Here is an 18,228-nt window from a genome sequence, read left to right on the forward strand (position 1 = left end):
ATTTCAAGTGGACCCATCATAGAAAACCGTGGGAGCAGTCACACCCACCGTTGAAACATTTATAAGGCCCACCATGATGTATTTTTGAGATCCAACCTATTTATAAGTTAACATAGAAATAGATGAAATGAAAACACCAATATCAGCTTGATTGGAAACTATTGTGGCCCTAAGAAGTTTTGAACGGTGGATGTCACTGTCCTCGCTATTTTCTATGGTGGGGTCAGCTTGAACTTTACATCCATCCCCTTCACTTTGTGATGCCATAAAACTATCTCTAAAAACGGTTGGACGGTATGGATATAACACACGCATCATGGCTGGATCCACAGAGCTTAGTGACGTCACTTCCGTAGCGATCTGCCTACTGACCTTGTCAGTATCCAATCCGCGCGCCATCATAGAGGCCCCACGGAACTTTTCCAACATTAGTTGGGGGCGGCCAGCCCTGGTAGTGGGGCCCACCAATACGTATACATGGTATATCCACTCCGTTCATCCTTTTTTCCAGATTTTTTTAGACAATTAGACAAAAAATAAAACAGGTTAAAATCTCAGGTTGACCACACTATCAAGGCTGAGCCTAGGAAGTTTTTAATGATTGGCGTTTGCGTTCAATCACCACTGTTTCCACTGGTGTGGTCCATCTTAGAATTGAATATGATTCGTTTTAATCTCGTGAACATAAAAAAAAAACAGATGGACGGCATGGATATACTTAAAATACATGAAGGTGGGCCCCACCCACATGGCCACACCCTACCTGGTGAGGCCGGCCCCTCACCTAATCCGCTCCCGAATCCGAGACAAGCGGATTGCGGACTGTCTCACACCACCGACCTCGGTGGTGTGTTGACGTCATTAAATTCTATGTATCCTACAATATAATGTATGTGTTATATCCAACCCGGACATCTAATAATATATATCCAAAGCTCACGCCACCGGAACGCAATGATAATTGAACATCTACCGCATGAAAACAATAGTAATTGGATATCTACCATTAAAATCCTCCTATCTTTACTGTTTATTTGACATCCAATGTGTTGATTAGGTCATACTGGCCAAGATGAAGGGACAAAAACAAAAATCAGCTTGATTCAACGCTCAGGTGGACCACACCGGAAAGCAATGATAATTGAGCATCTACCACATGAAAACAATAGTGATTGGATATCCACCATTAAAATCCTCTTAAGGCTCACTTTACTGTTTATTTGACATCCAAAATGTTTTTTAATGGTGCTTATTCAACATTGTTTCCTGTAATGTGGTCCACTTAAGATTGGGATATACCTCATTTTTTGTGTCATACCGTAAAATGATCTGAAAAAACGAGTGGACGGGGTGGATTTGTCATAGAGATAATGGTAGACCCCACCTATCTCTCCGTCACAGGCAGTTCTGCGTAATACATCATAACCAAACGGATTGGCTACTCCCCCTGACACCAGCCCCGTGGCTGATGTTCGGTGGTCCGTGGGCTCCATCATGATGTATGTATTTCATCCATGCTGTTCATTTATTTTTATAGATCATTTTATAATATTAAAAAAAAAAGATATATCCCAAACTCAAGTGGACCACATTACATGAAATAGTGTTGAATGAATGTCGACCAACAAAAATTTTTTGGAGGCCATAGAAGTATTGGATGAAGCTGATCTTTATTTTTACCCTTCGTCTGGGTCTTTATGACCTAATCAATAGACTGGATGTCAGCTAAACAGTACGGTGGGCCTTAGGAGGATTTAAATGATGGATATCTAATTACTATTGTTTTCCTGTAGTGTGGTCCATCTAAGATTTATATCCCTCTTTTTTTTTTTACGATGAAGGCCTAAAATGATCTTTAAAAATGGATGAACGGATTGGAGGAAATACATACATCATGGTGGGGCCACAGTGCCCTTGCGCAGGAACTTCCTGCGAAAGGCTTTCGCAGGAAATCCGCGTCCGTGTCAGGGGGAGTAGCCAATCCGTTCCCGAGAGAGAGAGAGTCAGAGAGCCTTTCGCAGGAAATCCGCGTCCGTGTCAGTAGCCAATCCGTTCCCGAGAGAGAGAGAGAGAGAGATATCAAAGCCTCACCGCAGCAAGGAAACCCTAACCGTAGCATATCGAGATGGGGAAGAAGAAGACGGAGGAGAGTATAGGAGCGTCGAAACCCAAGGAAGGAGGAGGAGCTGCTCCGAAGAAGAAGATATCTGTATCGGCCATGCTTGCTAGCATGGACCAAAAGCCCGAAAAACCCAAGAAGCGCGACAAACCCAAGTCGTCGTCTTCCTCTGCCAAGGCTAATTCCTACACCGACGGCATCGATCTCCCTCCCTCTGATGAGGATGATGACATCGAACCTGTCGATCAAGACTCCGACAGCGGCCCGCCGCAGCCATCCCGTCGGTCCGCGAGGCCAGCTGCTTCTGTTGAGCTCACTGTAACGGACAAGGAGATGAAGAAGCGGGAGAAGAAAGATCAGCTTGCTGCCTATGCTGCCGAGGTCACACGAAAGGAGGCTCTCCGTGACGACAGGGATGCCTTTACGGTTGTGATCGGAAGCCGGGCCTCGGTTCTTGATGGCGATGGAGGCGCGGCTGCGGATGCCAATGTCAAGGACATCACTGTTGAGAATTTCTCTGTGTCTGCCCGTGGTAAGGAGCTGCTTAAGAATGCGTCGGTTAAGATCTCTCATGGGAAGCGGTATGGCCTTGTTGGCCCGAATGGCAAGGGGAAATCAACGCTCTTGAAGTTACTTGCTTGGAGGAAGATCCCTGTTCCCAAGAACATTGATGTGCTGTTGGTCGAGCAGGAGGTGGTAGGCGATGACAGGACTGCGCTGGAAGCCGTTGTGTCCGCTAACGAAGAGCTCATCAAGCTTCGCCGGGAGGTGGTTGCGTTGCAGGACTCGTCCGCTGCTGCCAATGAGGATGATGATGGCGATGATGTGGGGGAGAAGCTCTCAGAGCTGTACGAGCAGTTGCAGCTGATGGATTCCGATGCGGCAGACGCTCAGGCATCCAAGATCCTTGCCGGTCTGGGTTTCACGAGGAAGATGCAGGAGCGTGCCACCCGGTCCTTCAGTGGCGGCTGGAGGATGAGGATCTCCTTGGCTCGGGCCCTGTTTGTCCAGCCCACCCTACTACTGCTGGATGAACCCACGAACCATCTTGATCTCAGGGCTGTCCTTTGGTTAGAAGAGTACCTTTGCCGTTGGAAGAAGACTCTGGTTGTGGTATCCCATGACCGTGACTTCCTCAACACTGTCTGCAATGAGATCATCCACCTCCACGATGAGAAGCTCCATTTCTACCGGGGCAATTTCGACGATTTTGAGAGTGGCTATGAGCAGAAGCGCAAGGAGATGAATAAGAAGTTTGAGATCTATGACAAGCAAGTCAAGGCTGCAAAGAGGACAGGTAACCGGGTTCAGCAAGAGAAGGTCAAGGACCGGGCCAAATTTGCTGCTGCCAGAGAAGCTTCGAAAAACAAGGCCAAGGGCAAGGTGGATGATGATGAGCCAGCGCCAGAGGCTCCTAAGAGATGGAGGGATTACAGCGTGGAGTTCCACTTCCCTGAGCCCACTGAGCTCACGCCGCCGCTATTGCAGCTAATAGAAGTCAGTTTCAGTTATCCCAACAGGGAGGATTTCAGGCTATCAAATGTTGATGTGGGCATTGATATGGGAACAAGAGTCGCAATCGTGGGGCCCAATGGAGCGGGTAAATCGACTCTTCTCAATCTGCTTGCCGGTGATTTGGTTCCCACCGAGGGTGAGGTTCGGAGGAGTCAAAAGCTTAGGATTGGCAGATACTCCCAGCATTTTGTTGACCTCTTGACAATGGAAGAGACACCAGTTCAGTATCTCCTCCGGCTCCATCCGGAACAGGAAGGGCTCAGCAAACAGGAGGCTGTCCGTGCGAAGCTTGGGAAATTCGGCCTCCCCAGCCATAACCACCTAACACCTATTGCCAAGCTGTCAGGGGGTCAGAAGTCGCGCGTTGTTTTCACTTCAATTTCCATGTCTAAGCCCCATATCTTGCTATTGGATGAGCCTACAAACCATTTAGACATGCAGAGCATTGATGCATTGGCTGAAGCCCTGGAAGAGTTCACAGGAGGGGTTGTCTTGGTTAGTCATGACTCGAGGCTAATATCTCGTGTATGTGAGGATGAAGAGAAGAGTGAAATATGGGTTGTAGAAAATGGGACGGCGAGAACATTCCCTGGGACGTTTGAGGAGTACAAGGAGGAGCTGCTGAGAGAGATCAGGGCTGAGGTTGATGAATGATGCAGCCTCCAGTGAGGTACTTATTGTTTCATTATATAATAAGCTGTTTTGTGTTTCTAAACAATTTTCTTTTTCTTTTTCTAATTAGGCATTTTTCTGAGCGTCACTCGATGTTTGTTGGTTACTGGGCTATATAAGTTATACGCTTGCATGCGTATCGACCTTCACTATTTTGAATTTGGTGGCTTCTTCCACATTGTGGAAGCATACTATTGTAACAGAGAGATTTTGTTTTTCCATACGGGTTTATGTATTAAGAGGAAGACTCATAATTATGCAAGCAGGTTCAGTTATTTTTATATCATCTACTGTGCTTCAGTAGAATTGGATTAGATATTCTAGTATTTCCCTACCACTCAACTTGAATTTCAAGTCTATTAAGCACAACTTTAAGTTTTACCATTCAATCTTTTCGGCATGTCTTCCATCCATGCCTGGTTAGGTGTAATATTTTTCTTTTCTAAATTTAAGCAACAGGAATTTTATTAAATTTCTATCCATTAAAGAAAAAAGGATTCTTTGATTCCATCTTTCAAAAAAAAAAAAAAAAAACATTCTATCCATTAAGGAATGGATAAGAATAGCTAAAAGCAAGGAAGCCCTGGCTACACTACTTTAGGCGAAGTCATCTGCCACAGAATTAGCCCCTCTGGAACTAGAATAAAAGGAAACAAAATAGGAAACATCACCCTCTAATTTCATTTACATGAAAGCAATGCTTCCAAGGAGCCCAAGGTGATCTGTTAGCCCAGGGAATGACACGCTTGGTGTCTCCATTGATAATGAGATGATCTAAAGACCCCAAAGTGTCTTTAGAATTCCACAAGCCCATTTGATTGCTTCTATTCTATCCTATTAGTCTCCAAAACCACAGGGCCTTGAGAAGGAAAATTTGGTATTTCCTTGGTCATCTCTGATAACACTCCTATCTTGAATGCCCTGGATTTCCAAAGAGAGCAGCTGTCCAATCCGCGTCCTTTGGGTGACTAAAGGACGTGGATTGGCTAGTCCCCCCACCAGTAGCTCCTGGGCTGGTGCTCATAGCTGGCGCCTTACCATTGGTGCATCAAAGTGGGTCCCATCACGCCTATCGAGGTAAGTGAAATGACATTTATAGACAGCGTTAGATCCTGTTTCACCCGAGTACTTGCTCGAGACCAGAAAAAACATCTGAATTCTCTCCCGCCTCTCCCTCTCTCAAGTCCAACAAAAACCCAATTTCTCTCCCGCTCTCCCTCTCTCCCTCTCTTAAATCCAACAGAAACCGCTATGTCTCTGTTGCATCTCATGGTGTGCTAACCCTAACGCATGAATCGGAGCTCGAATCCAAAGCCTCTCTCAAGCACACCATAGGAGCCCTCCATTGTCTGTGAGAAACCCAACAATTACCACCTGCATAATCATTCATTCATTCAATTCCAATCCTTCATTCTCTCAATCTTGCAACAGCCTAGGGATTTGGAGATTTCTCATTTTCGAATATGGATTTGGTCATGTTTCAGCTTCGTATGTCGATTTTTAGGATTTAGGGAATTTTCAACTTTGGAGGTAGATTTTAGAATTTGGGGATTTTCCAACCTGAATGTGAAAATTGATTTGGGGAATTTAGCATATTCTTTGGGATGCCTAATCTAGACTTGGTACGGAGCAAGGAGTCTACAAGCACTGGGGATGCATGGTTCGACTTCACATTCATATTCGACGAATAATGGAGGGCTCAGCCGAACATAGATTACAATCTGTTTAGAGACCAAATTCATTGTTAGACTTGAATATGTTTGAAAACTAGCCCACCCTTTTGGCGACGAAAAGCCAACTTTTCAAAGTTTTCTTATTGGTGCAGTTCTGTGAGCAGAAGATCTATTGAGAATGTCTTGAAAGGTGAAAATTCAAGTGCATCAGACTCCCGAAATAGCTACCAAGTCCAGCAAGTTTTTGATGGGCCTGTTTGGATGACCTTTGGTTGGCAGAAGGGGCACGACGTGTTTCCACCCAAATCAGTAGCTATACTGCATTGATTTTTTGGAAATAATCACCATCAGTACTGTCTTCATCATAATCATAGACTTTTCCTAGCGGGTTGGAGTTGCTGTGAAAATTTATAATGTGCGTACAAATATAGAAGTAGAAAAATTGGGGAAACGTAGGGAGAACTCCAAAGCTTGTTGTATCCTATAACCAAGTTTCACATTGTAACACTAACAAATTGAGGTTTGGAATGTTTCATTTTACCCTTCGTCATTGTTGATTTGTGTTAACATGATTTGAAAACTAGTTTTCCCTTGTCGACACAGCCAATGTATGCATGTCAGTTGAACTGCTAGTGAATCTCCCTTCTAGTGGGGCAACCTGGGCTTGACTCCCACTGATGTACTAGTTTCAGTGCTGCCTGAACTGATCATGAAATCCAGGTTGAATGAAAGGGAAAAAAAAAAAAAAACTGCCTAGAGAGATTAGGTCGGGTTTAATATGGTATTGATGGTAATTACACAAGCCTATAAGAATCCCGGTAGGCTTCTTAGCAGCAGATGTTTTCGATGATAACTAGTTCAGGTATATAGACTTGCAGCTAGGCTGTCAACAGGGATGCAGATTGCGTACTGAGTTACTCAGTGAGCCCACCGTGTTATGTCTTCTTGACTTATCATGAAGTATGTAACATAGAAGGGTGACTCTTTGTGCATGCATGTACACCTCGCAGATTTTTTTTAAAGGCTTTTGCAAGCTTGAAATTTTAAATGCTCAAAGAGGACTGCTGTGATAAGAGCATTGGATGATTTTTGGCTGAGAGTCCCGGCGTCACATACAATCCATATTGCATCTGTTGCCTACAACACCTTTTTCCTTGGAGAATTCATGCAGCCTGATTGGGATATGTTTCATTAAGCTACCATAATCCTGTTTCCTGATAGCTTTATCTTTCAACATTTGCTGAGTTTTTGGGAAATCATGATTGGTTATTTGGTGATTGATGTCATTCCTCGGAGCGTTCACCCGATGGCTGAATACCATGGAGCAGCTCATAAGGTCGGAGGAAATTTTGCATAAAGCTATGGTAACTCTTTTACAGCTCATGATTAGTTTTCTATAATGTGGAAATTTTGCATAAAGCTATGGTAACTTTATTTGCAATGTTTTCAGTTTATGATGTAGCAAGACGAGACACATTTACAATTCTTGTGGATATAAGGGCTAAGGAAATCGATCTCTACTCAACTAATCAAGATTGCATCAAGATGCTTGTTGGAAACAAAGTTGATAAGGTAATTCCTACAAAGGTTTACAACAAGTATACCTCCATTCTCAGAGGACTTTTCAACGCGGGGTGGTCTCAGAACTTCTATGCTGTAAATGTGGTTTAAGTGCACTTTCAATCACAGCCTTATTCTTTTGAATTATATATCATAAAGATTTCCACAGTTTAAATACAAGATATGCATCTTGATGTTTAATTTTGCAGGAAAGTGGAAGGGTTGTCACGAAGAAAGAGTGAATTGATTTTGCTTGGGAGTATGGATGTCTTTTCTTTGAATGTAGTGCAAAAACTCGAATTAATGTACAACAGTGTTTTGAAGAGCTTGTTTTAAAGGTGCACGCTCTGTCAACATTTATTTTTATTTTATTTCAGGATGATCATGTGGACATGGAAAAGGTTGTCCTTGGCATTTGTGATGGAAGAGTGGTCTGACGGATTGATTTCCGTCAGAAAAACTGCATAAAACAGAAAGCCCACTTGTTTCAACTCAGAGTAAAAACCAAGTAGAAATGAGTGAAGTCTGTTATTTCAGGCCGTTCAGCAGGAAATAGAGAGCCTAGTACTTGGCTTGTCATTACTGCAGCATATATATCAGTTTTTATTTATTCAATCAATCAAGCATGTTCTTCTTTCTTGCAGCGAATTTTGGGTTAGACTGATTTTTAAGATCCAGTTGAAAATATGGTGACACATCTAATGGATGAGTGGACTGGATGAAAATTCTCCACCATGCAGCTATATGCTTAACTATGTTTGTTAGTTCCTTAAATTCTCGTATGTATGTGTGGAAGCTGCTTTAGTGCTGGATTCTTTTTTTTTTTTTCCTTGTTTGATATACATGATGGAAATATATTGGTAGGAAAATCCAATCAGTCCTACCAAAAAAAAAAGTGTGATTTTGCACTGTGGGAATGAAAAGTTGGTGGTCCACATAAGTTGATTTGTATGTCCAGAGGTTTCTAGAAGCTAGCATGGCATAGGGAGCTTCCCTACCCCTCTTGCATAAAAGATCCATCATCATAGTATGTAGAATGTACATGCCTGCTTGCATAATGCTACCACCAGTATGATTTTCTTGAACTGTAAACTCCAGGATGCAGGAAATTGTCTACTCCAAAGGGAGAATATTCATCTTCGCTCCCTGTCCAAGGCTCCTGTTGGCAAAAAGAAATTTGATTTGTTTTGCACTTCCTTATCCAATCATTTTCATGATGGATTTCATTTTTTAAATTCCAGCACTTTTTGGAAGTATCTTTTCATGCAGTGTGATTTTTTTTCTTGTTTGATAGATGATGAAATTAGGGGTGCACATTCAATTGGTTTTTTGCAGGAATTGTAATTAGATTCTTCTCAGCATGTTCGCGCTGCTTCCTCCAAGGCTACTCTGAATCAACCAACAATCAGAGTTGTAGCTATAATAGCTGAAGGTTGTAAAGAAGCCTCCACCTACTCTAATGGAGAACACATAATCAAAAGTGAAAAATAAGCAAGAGGAGCCCAAAGCCAGTGAGATGAAAGCGGCTGGGGTTGGACTAAAAGTTTGTTGGAAATTTGGTCAAAATGCAATTCTATAGGCCAATCTTTCTACACAAGAGAGCAGTAATGGTATGGCCTTTCTGATGATTTAATAGGCTAGAACATTGGTTTGATATGTTCCACTATGGGTGGACTCTGATATGCTCCAAAAATCTACTCAGCTGGATAATCTTAAAGTTTTTATTCAGGAGAATCTTGACCACAAGGTTTCACATGTAAATTCCTAGAAGCCAAATCCTGTTTTTTAGTATCTAAAACTTCCCTGCCATTATTTCAAATCACAGGTGATGGACCACAATTTGTGGGCTTGATGTTTGTAATCTAGATGTAAAATACCTCTGTTATGAGTGGTCTAGATGTTGCACAAGTTGATATTGGTTTGTGTACTGCAAATTGCCTCGTCAATCTCTCCTCATGCCAGTCAACCTAGCATTTCTGATCGATATTTTCAGAAATTGACCTTTTTTTTGGAGATTTCTTTGTTTGGATTTTTTTTTTTTTTTTTTCCAATTTAAGGAATTGCAGTGAGTTGTGAAAAACCATGGTGGATCTGTTCTTATTGGATGCTTGTTTTGGTCTTTTGGATATGCATGTATTGAATTTTTGTAACAAAAACACGATATTTGCACTAACAATAACATGCTTTTATAACTTGGCTATGGAACAAACTTTTTGGGAACAAAATTATTGGAACTTTGTGTTCTATGTTTTGGGAACAAAAACTATTTGGCTCAACATTATAAATCCTACTCAGCCAGAAAAATCAAAACAAGGGAGCTTTACAAATCATTTTCCACCAGAAAGATTCGAAAAAGAGAATCTCACTTCAGTGGTGAGATGACATGGCAAGATTTGATTGATAGGGTCGCATGCTTATAGATACCCAACAGTGTAAGGTCCACCGATCAAATCTTTCCACATCATCTCACCATCCAATTTAGGTCTTACCTCAGAAAATATCTAATCCGTGACTACGTGTATGAGATCATAGATGATGAAATTAGTTGAATGCCACACAACATGGATACCATTTGATATTGAATTTGGACCGTCAATAAATTTTTCATAACTGCTCATTTATTTTGTCCTTGTGTGGCCCAACATGTCTTTTCTGAAAATTTGTTTGTGGGAACGCTGTTTGGAACATTAATTCAGTTTTGAGTTTGTTGTTTATTTCATGCAGGAACTTGCATCAGAGATACAGGACAAGATTTTATTTATGATTAATAATATTTCAGCTTCAAATGTGGATGTGAAAGCAAAAGAATTTACTGATGTCCTGAAAGAGCAGTACTATCCATGGTTTGCTCAGTATATGGTGATGAAAAGGGGAGAAAAATCTTATGAACCTTCTAGTTTCATCAGAAAATTTTTAGTTTCCTGCGACATTATATTTGATAGAGCAAGCATTGAGCCAAATTTTCATGAGCCAAATTATGCTGAATAAGGAGATTGTCAAAGCTACTTATGAGAATTGCAAGGTGCCTTAGCAAAACTTTTTTGTTACCCCTAGTTGTCATTGTCACCATACACTTTTTCCAATCTCCCATAGACACGGACGAATGAGGTCCAGCCGGAGCTTCTACAAGGGATCTTCAAAGTGCTTGGAATGCAGTTTTGTCATCAAGAACGTCGAACAGCAATTCAAATACACTGAGGTCCTTTTGACTCCTTTAAAAAACCAACCATGCACTCTTTTTTCAACTTCCACAAAAAGAAGTGTGGCTGTAAGCACGCCAATGACTACTAAATATTTTTGAAGAAGACAGTTGCATAATAACTGAAAAAAAATTTCTGCAGCCAGCCATAAGGAGGTGGTGGTAGTGGTAGTGGTGGTTGTGTTGGGCCAATTCAACCCCACTTCTAAAAATTGATCATATCAGATAAACGTGACAACACATTGCTCAATGTAATATTTTGATAACATAGCTGATCATACTTCTGGATGTTTCAGTTCTCAAGTTTAAGCAGCTGCCTTGGCTTTAGACTTCTTTCCTTTTGTCTCTGGCGTTGGGCTGTTCTGGAAGGGAAGGAAGGCAGTACCCATGAAGGGTTGTAAAGGTGCCGGAATCTCAACGCCATCTTCCTTTTGGTAATTTTCAAGAATACCGCAAGTGGTCCTTTCTGTTGCTGTGAGGGTAGAGTTCAACAAATGACTGCCTGTTTTTTCTCTCTTTTGTGGAATATTGCGGAGTCCACCTGCTTTTATGACTTACTAGGAAACTAATTTTGTAATTGTAATTGTAATTGATTGAATGAATGAACGAATGATTATGCAGGTGGTAATTGAATGAATGAATGATTATAAATTTTTTTTTTTAAATGTAAGACATAGCTACGAATTAAATCCGTAGCTATAGCTTTCAGACTTATACCTCGCACCACATCTACGGTTATGCTACGGACTAGAACCGTAGTGATAGATCTGTAGAGCAGTTCTTAAGGATTCGGAATAAGGTTTTTGCAATTTTAGACTTTAGTTGCTAGTCTTCTATTTCTTTCAAGGAAAGGTAGAGGAGCACACTAGTTGAACTTTGTTAATATGGCATAAACCTATATAAGCCAAAGATCTCGGGAATCACTTGTTTGAATATGTACATTAAAAAATAGGACCGACAGAAGATACAGACTGTCAAATATTGCACACACACAAAAATTCTCCAAATCAATGAAAATTCCAAACATGGTCCCATAATATAAGCTTAAGGAAGAGAGTGCAGCATATCAAAGGTGTTTTATATTTTACAGTGACTATCAAGGTTCGTGTAGGGCATACTTGAATAAGGAATGCATTTCAATGTTCTTGCAAAATATGGTGAACAGTTTGGCCCCTTTTATTCGGAGAATATACCCATAGCCTGCGTAACAATCCTGCTTACCTTTAAATAAACATCTGGGAAACTTGCATATTTCAATGCGTTCATCATATTGACAAGGCTAAAACAACAAAAAGGACTTGATTATTTCCCAAAACTCAGTCAAAGGAGCAGCTAAAAACATATTTCAAAATGCTCGTCATATTGTCAAGGTTATGGCAACTGAATTGCAATTATTTTATTTTATTTTTTTAAAGAACAAAAAATGAGATATGTTAGAAAGGTTATCTCTCTAGTGCATGTGGACAGCATTCGAAAATGCTTGCATCATGGGGCTCATTAAAGACAACATAGCCCAAATATTACACCAACGAAACAAAATAGGCAATAATCCAAATCTATTTGCTTCGGCATCTAAATCACCTGCATTTACATCCAGTTACACATAAAATTGAGCGGGGCAAGTTAACAATTCAGCGGGGCAAACATGAAATTGAACGGGGCAAACTAGAATTTGAGCGGGGCAAACTGAAAATTCAGCGGGGGAAACATGAAATTGAGCGGGGCAAACATGAAATTCAGCAGGGCAAACTAGAAATTGAGCGAGGAAAATATGAAATTCAGCGGGGCAAATTAGAATTTGAGCAGGGCAAGCATGAAATTGAGCGGGGGAAACATAAAATTCAGCGGGGCAAACTAGAATTTGAGCAAGGCAAACATGAAATTAAGCGAGGCAAGTATGAAACTCAGTGGGGGAAACATGAAATTCAGCCGGGCAAACTAGAAATTGAGCGAGGCAATCACGAAATTTAGTAGGGAAAACTAGAAATTCAGGTCCCCTGAAATTGTAATTGGTTCTTCGATCTTAATAAGAAGCTTTAAAGGCAATTTTATATTAAAAAAAAAAGAAAAAAGAAATTCAGCGAGGGTAACATGAATTTCAATGAACTTGAAATGTAATTGAACTAGCCTAACATATAATTGAAATGCAATTGAACTAGCCTAACATGAATTTCAATGAACTTGAAATGCGATTGAACTAGCTAAACATCAAATTCTAAGGTCATTACTTGAGGAATTCAACCCGATGGCCTGGCTCATCCTTAGTCTCAAGTGTTTTTTCCTTTTTGTGGTAATGTAGCAGCTGTGAAATGCAATAATATATACTAACCATCGTATGTCTTTGGCATTATTATGTTATTTAGGCTGCAAAATTTTACAATAATATGACAATGGCTGTAAGCATGCTTAGGCAATGGCGATAAGCAGGCTCAAAGTGATTCTTGGTCTCTGTTGCACGACTAAACCATGTAACCCTACTTTACCCATCTTATTACCTATTGGTTCTACTCATAAGTTCCCCATCTTATATTCATTTCTAATTCTATTATTCTCTATCTTGCCAATCATCCATCTCAACATCCTTATTTCAGCTACACTCTTCCCATGAACATGTTGTTTCTTAACTTGTTGATTCTAATCAACGTATGTAATAGACTATTAGATAGCGCTTGATTGTAATCAACATATGTAATAACCTATCAAATTGCACTTATGAGAGCTTTGCACTATCATTGCCGATCCCTAGCCCAAATAAAGGAGGGTTGCATCAAGTTGGTGGCCAGCATCAAACCTATGCCACAACATTCATCAAGATATTGTGATTGTATAGAAAAAATAATCAACTGAATAGAACTATATGCTCACTTTAGCCTCAAATTCACATAATCTTGTGATATTTTCATGTGCTGCTGTTTTTGCCCCACTTAAATTTTTTTTATTTTTTTTTTAAATATTCATGCCTTAGAAAGATGATCTGAGTCCTATCTACAAAGCAACCCAAAACTTTCATGCACAAGTATCTGGGGATGATTTATGGGATCTGTCACTGGGTAGCCAATCACACAATCATAGAATTGATAATTTCTTTATTGTTGAATTCTAGTATCATGATATATTAGCTGTAATTTCAAGGCCATTAGCAAATATGAAATTCAGCGGGGGAAATTAGAAATTGAGCGAGGTAAACTAGAAATTGAGCAGGGCAAACATGAAGTTTAGCAGAGCAAACATGAAATTTAACGGGGCAAACATGAAGTTCAGCGGGGCAAACATGAAATTCAACAGGGGAAATTGAAAATTCAGTGGGGTAAACTAGAAATTGAGCGGGGCAAACATGAAATTGAGCGGGGCAAACATGAAATTGAGCAGGGCAAACTGAAAATTGAGCGGGGCAAACATGAAATTGAGCGGGGCAAACTAGAAATTGAGTGGGGCAAACATGAAATTGAGCGGGGCAAACATGAAATTGGGTGGGGAAAACATGAAATTGAGCAGAGCAAATAGGAAATTGAGTGGGGCAAACATGAAGTTCAGTGGGGCAAACATGAAGTTTAGCGGGGCAAACATGAAATTCAACAGGGCAAACTTGAATTTCAGTGGGGCAAATAGGAAATTGAGCGGGGCAAACATGAAGTTCAGCGGGGCAAACATGAAACTGAGCAGGGCGAACTTGAATTTCAGCAGGGCAAACAGGAAATTGAGCAAGGCAAACATGAAATTCAGCGGGGCAAACATGAAATTGTGCGGGGCAAACTAGAAATTGAGCGGGGTAAACACGAAAATCAGCAGAGCAAACATGAAATTCAACAGGGGAAACATGAAATTCAACGGGGCAAACATGAAATTCAGCGAGGCAAACATGAAATTCAGCGGGGCAAGTATAAAATTGAGCGGGACAATCAAGAAATTCAGTGGGAGAAACTGGAAATTCAACGAGGGTAACATGAATTTCAATGAACTTGAAATGCAATTGAACTAGCCTAATATGAATTTCAATGAACTTGAAATACGATTGAAGCAGCCAAACATCAAATTCTCAGGTTATTACTCGAAAAATTCAACCAATCATGAACCGGAAATGTCGGTGACAACTCGAGCATATTGCCGAGAGGTAGGTCAAATAGACCAAGAACTCTTGAAATTTGAAATCATTTTGATCCGTATGCTTTTATCATTTTGAAATTCAACTTGAATGTATGTGGACTATCCACGACATTCATCCATTTTTCTATCTATATTAAGGGTTTGAGCCCAAAATCCGATTTCGCTTGCTACGCCTCACAATGATGTTTTATTTGTAATCCATCATGTTCATTGGATGATGTATACATAGATGAACCAAAGGCCCAGATGCAAGCTTCATCCAACAGGCAATATATGAAAATATACCTATGGTGCGTGCTTTCTTCGGTGGACCGGCAATTTTCGAAATATGAGGAAATGCTAATGTATGGAGAGGATGCAATCCAACGGGAGAATGGTCCGATCCAGTGGAGGGATTTTCATGCCGGAGAAAATGGGTTTTTTGTATTTCTTAGTGGAAAGGGGGTGAAAGCAACGTGAGTGAAAGTAACGGCAGTGAAAGGAGAGGTATTTTCGTCCTCAAATTCGTTGTCCGTACGAGCATGTTTAAGTTCGTATGTGATGTAGGACAATTAACCACTTGCTCTAAAAGCTCGAACTGTTAGAGTACGACGAATTAATCTTTTTATCTCATAACCCAGGCCCCACATATCATGGGTTTTAAGACCTTGGCCGAACCCCCTTCGTGGGCCCCAAATCACATAGGCCGCCCACCCCGAGTGTGTCCCCGCATCACACGGGCTACCCCACTCGAGCCCGGTGTGAAATGCGCATTAATCACCCCTAGTGAGGAGTCTCGAACACGAGACCTCCTCCGTGGGCCATACCCACCCCGAGTGTGCCCCTGCATCCCACAAGCGATCCCACTCAAGCCCAGTGTGAAAATGCCCCTACATTAGTATGTTAAGTTCGTATTACTTCATAAAAACCGCTGGATAAAAGGTGGTATCGTAAGGCCGTAAAATTCTCATTTCTCATGTCTGAAATGATCAGGATCTGTCTTCACGTCAGTACCATAAAAACTCAACGTACTACACACATTTTTACTGACATTGTATGACATATTAGAAAATCCTATCCGTGAGTAATGTGGGCCCAAGCATGAAAATCACCAGCCTTGAAATAAGGCTGACAAAATATACGATTAGGCTAAAATCATGTGTGGGATCAGATCATAGGCCATTTATTTACTTTTATGGCGTCGCATATCAAATATTTGGATCGTCATTAATTTGTATCCGAGAAGATTTAGTAAACAACCAAACCGTTTTCACAGTTCAGATTTCCAAAGACTTTACACATTGGCAGGGATTAGAGGTCTAGTACTTTAAGAATATAATACTAGAGGCGGTATGTGATCATTTCTCATGTCTAAATTCCATCCTTCTATGTTTAGTACATTTACAGAGTTGCCATCTCCTCACATCAGATTCCTCAACTGAGTTCGTTTTGCCTACCTCGCTACTCAGGTTCCACACGCCAGCATACGTCGCTCCAATGGAGCATAAATGCTGGGATAGGCCGGTGATTTTAACCGTCCATATTATCCTTACTATCTTAAATAAGCTATTCTATCAGAATAATGCTTTTTTTATGATCTTAACCTTTTATTTAATGAGTTCAATTTGATCCATTGAAAATTTTCTTTTCAATGTTTTAACATAATCTACATAAGGTCATTCTCAAAATCATTATTTCACTGTAAATTTCTGTCAAATTATATTAAATAATATAATAAATAATGTAGACAGTTCCGATCATCGAAATACGCCATCATGTGAGCCCCAATTGAGAGACACATTCTCAGATACCAGGTCGCGATCGGAGGAAAAACAAACTCTTCTATAGCCATCTAAAATCCGTTGGATATCGCTCCATTTTTCTATTGAAGAAAATAAGGGAAGTACTTGCATACTCTGGCTGAGTATGCCGCTTCATACGCAGGCAATTATGGTGGATAAGTTGAGAATGCTTATCAAGTATTTTGAAGTGGGGTCGGGCTTGAGAGTCAACATCACCAAGAGTGAAATACTAGGAGCTCATATGCCTATGGGTGAGGTTGAGCAATTGGCAAGGATCTTTGGTGGTGCGGCGAGTTTTTTACCCTCAGCATACCTTGAGTTACCCCCTTGCATTGAGAAATTGGCCAAACAATTGTGAGACAAAGTAGTGGGAATGTTCGAAAGGAAACTATAAAGGTAGAAGAGTTGATTATTTGTCATTTGGAGACCAGCTACTCTAATCAAAGCAACATAGCCCCTATACTTCATGTCTTCATTAGATGCTCAGAGTTTGTGTTGGTAAGGTTGGAAAGATTAAGGCATGATTTCTTATGGCAGGGGTTAAAAAAGAAGAAAAAATTCCACATGTTGCTTGTTCGGATGGGGTGAGGTGTGCAAGTCTCGTGAAGAAGAAGGAGCAAGCATCAAGGACCTAGAGGCTATGAACCTCAAGTTGCTGGGAAAGTGGCTATGGAAATTTGGGGTGGAAGAGGATGCCTTGTGGAGAGATAATAGCTAGCAAGTACATGTGCCAAGATAAGGGTTGGTGAACTGGGGATTCTCCTTTCTGTAGGGAATTTGCAATCTAGAAAGGAGCAATCTTTTTAAAGCCGAAGTTCATTAAGGGCATCAAATTCTCTCTGGGTCAGATTTTTTGAAAGATGTTTGGGTCCAGGAAACCACCTTGCAAAATGTATTTCCAAGAATAACCTGACTTAATGTTTTGATTTCTAAATGCTTCTCTTGGTGTGGAGAGTAGTTTGGTTGCCCCCTTGCCAAAGGTACATCCTTAACGATGAGATGGAGTATGTCTCGCTCCTGGATCACCTCCAATTATGTTGCTCGCTGAGTGGTGACTCGGATATGATGATCTGGCTGAAAGGTGAGTCGGGGCATTTCTCAGTTCGCTCGTATTATATTATTTGAGCTTCACAGTGGTTTGGTGTATGGTGCCCTCCCGGGTCGCAGCCTTTAGGTGGCTAGTGGGAGGGGGAAGGGTCTTGACCATTGATAATCTTAAAAAATGGTCAATGATTATCCCTAGCATGTGTCTTTTGTACAAGATGAGTGCCAATCAATCGATCATATTTTCATTCATTGCCCATTCACAGGGCAAATGTGGTATGGCCTTCTAAGGAGCTTCAATGTGCCTTGGTCAATGTTGGACTCAATCGGGGGTCTTCTTCTGGCATGGCATAGACTGAGGTTGAAGAAGCAAGCAAAGGGTTGTTTGGAAGTTGAGTCTCTTGGTTGTCCTATGGTCGATTTGGGAGAAGGGGAATGGAAGATGCTCTCAAAATGAAAGTGATGCAATGGAGTGGGTTTCTAGTAGGGTGTTATATCTTGTGGTATAGCCCTTTCGTATGGATGTTTTGAAGGATGTTAATTTTTCTATCTTTGGGTTGA

General features: G+C 40.9%; 1 protein-coding gene and 1 long non-coding RNA gene across 2 annotated transcripts; both read left to right on the forward strand.

Moving 5' to 3' along the window:
* Positions 1-2,108: 2,108 nt before the first annotated feature.
* On the forward strand, positions 2,109-4,587 carry LOC131241200 (ABC transporter F family member 4-like). Its single transcript, XM_058239927.1, has one exon. It carries the CDS (start codon positions 2,126-2,128, stop codon positions 4,286-4,288), a length of 2,163 nt encoding a protein of 720 aa, XP_058095910.1. The 5' UTR covers positions 2,109-2,125; the 3' UTR covers positions 4,289-4,587.
* Positions 4,588-7,177: 2,590 nt separating this feature from the next.
* LOC131241201 (uncharacterized) lies at positions 7,178-9,702 on the forward strand. The gene is made up of 4 exons (XR_009168973.1): positions 7,178-7,343; positions 7,430-7,551; positions 7,749-7,877; positions 8,875-9,702. It is a non-coding gene; the product is annotated as an uncharacterized LOC131241201 (long non-coding RNA).
* The last annotated feature ends 8,526 nt before the right edge of the window (positions 9,703-18,228 follow it).

The sequence above is a fragment of the Magnolia sinica genome, chromosome 3, assembly GCF_029962835.1.
Source record: "Magnolia sinica isolate HGM2019 chromosome 3, MsV1, whole genome shotgun sequence".
In the NCBI taxonomy this organism is placed as follows: domain Eukaryota; kingdom Viridiplantae; phylum Streptophyta; class Magnoliopsida; order Magnoliales; family Magnoliaceae; genus Magnolia; species Magnolia sinica.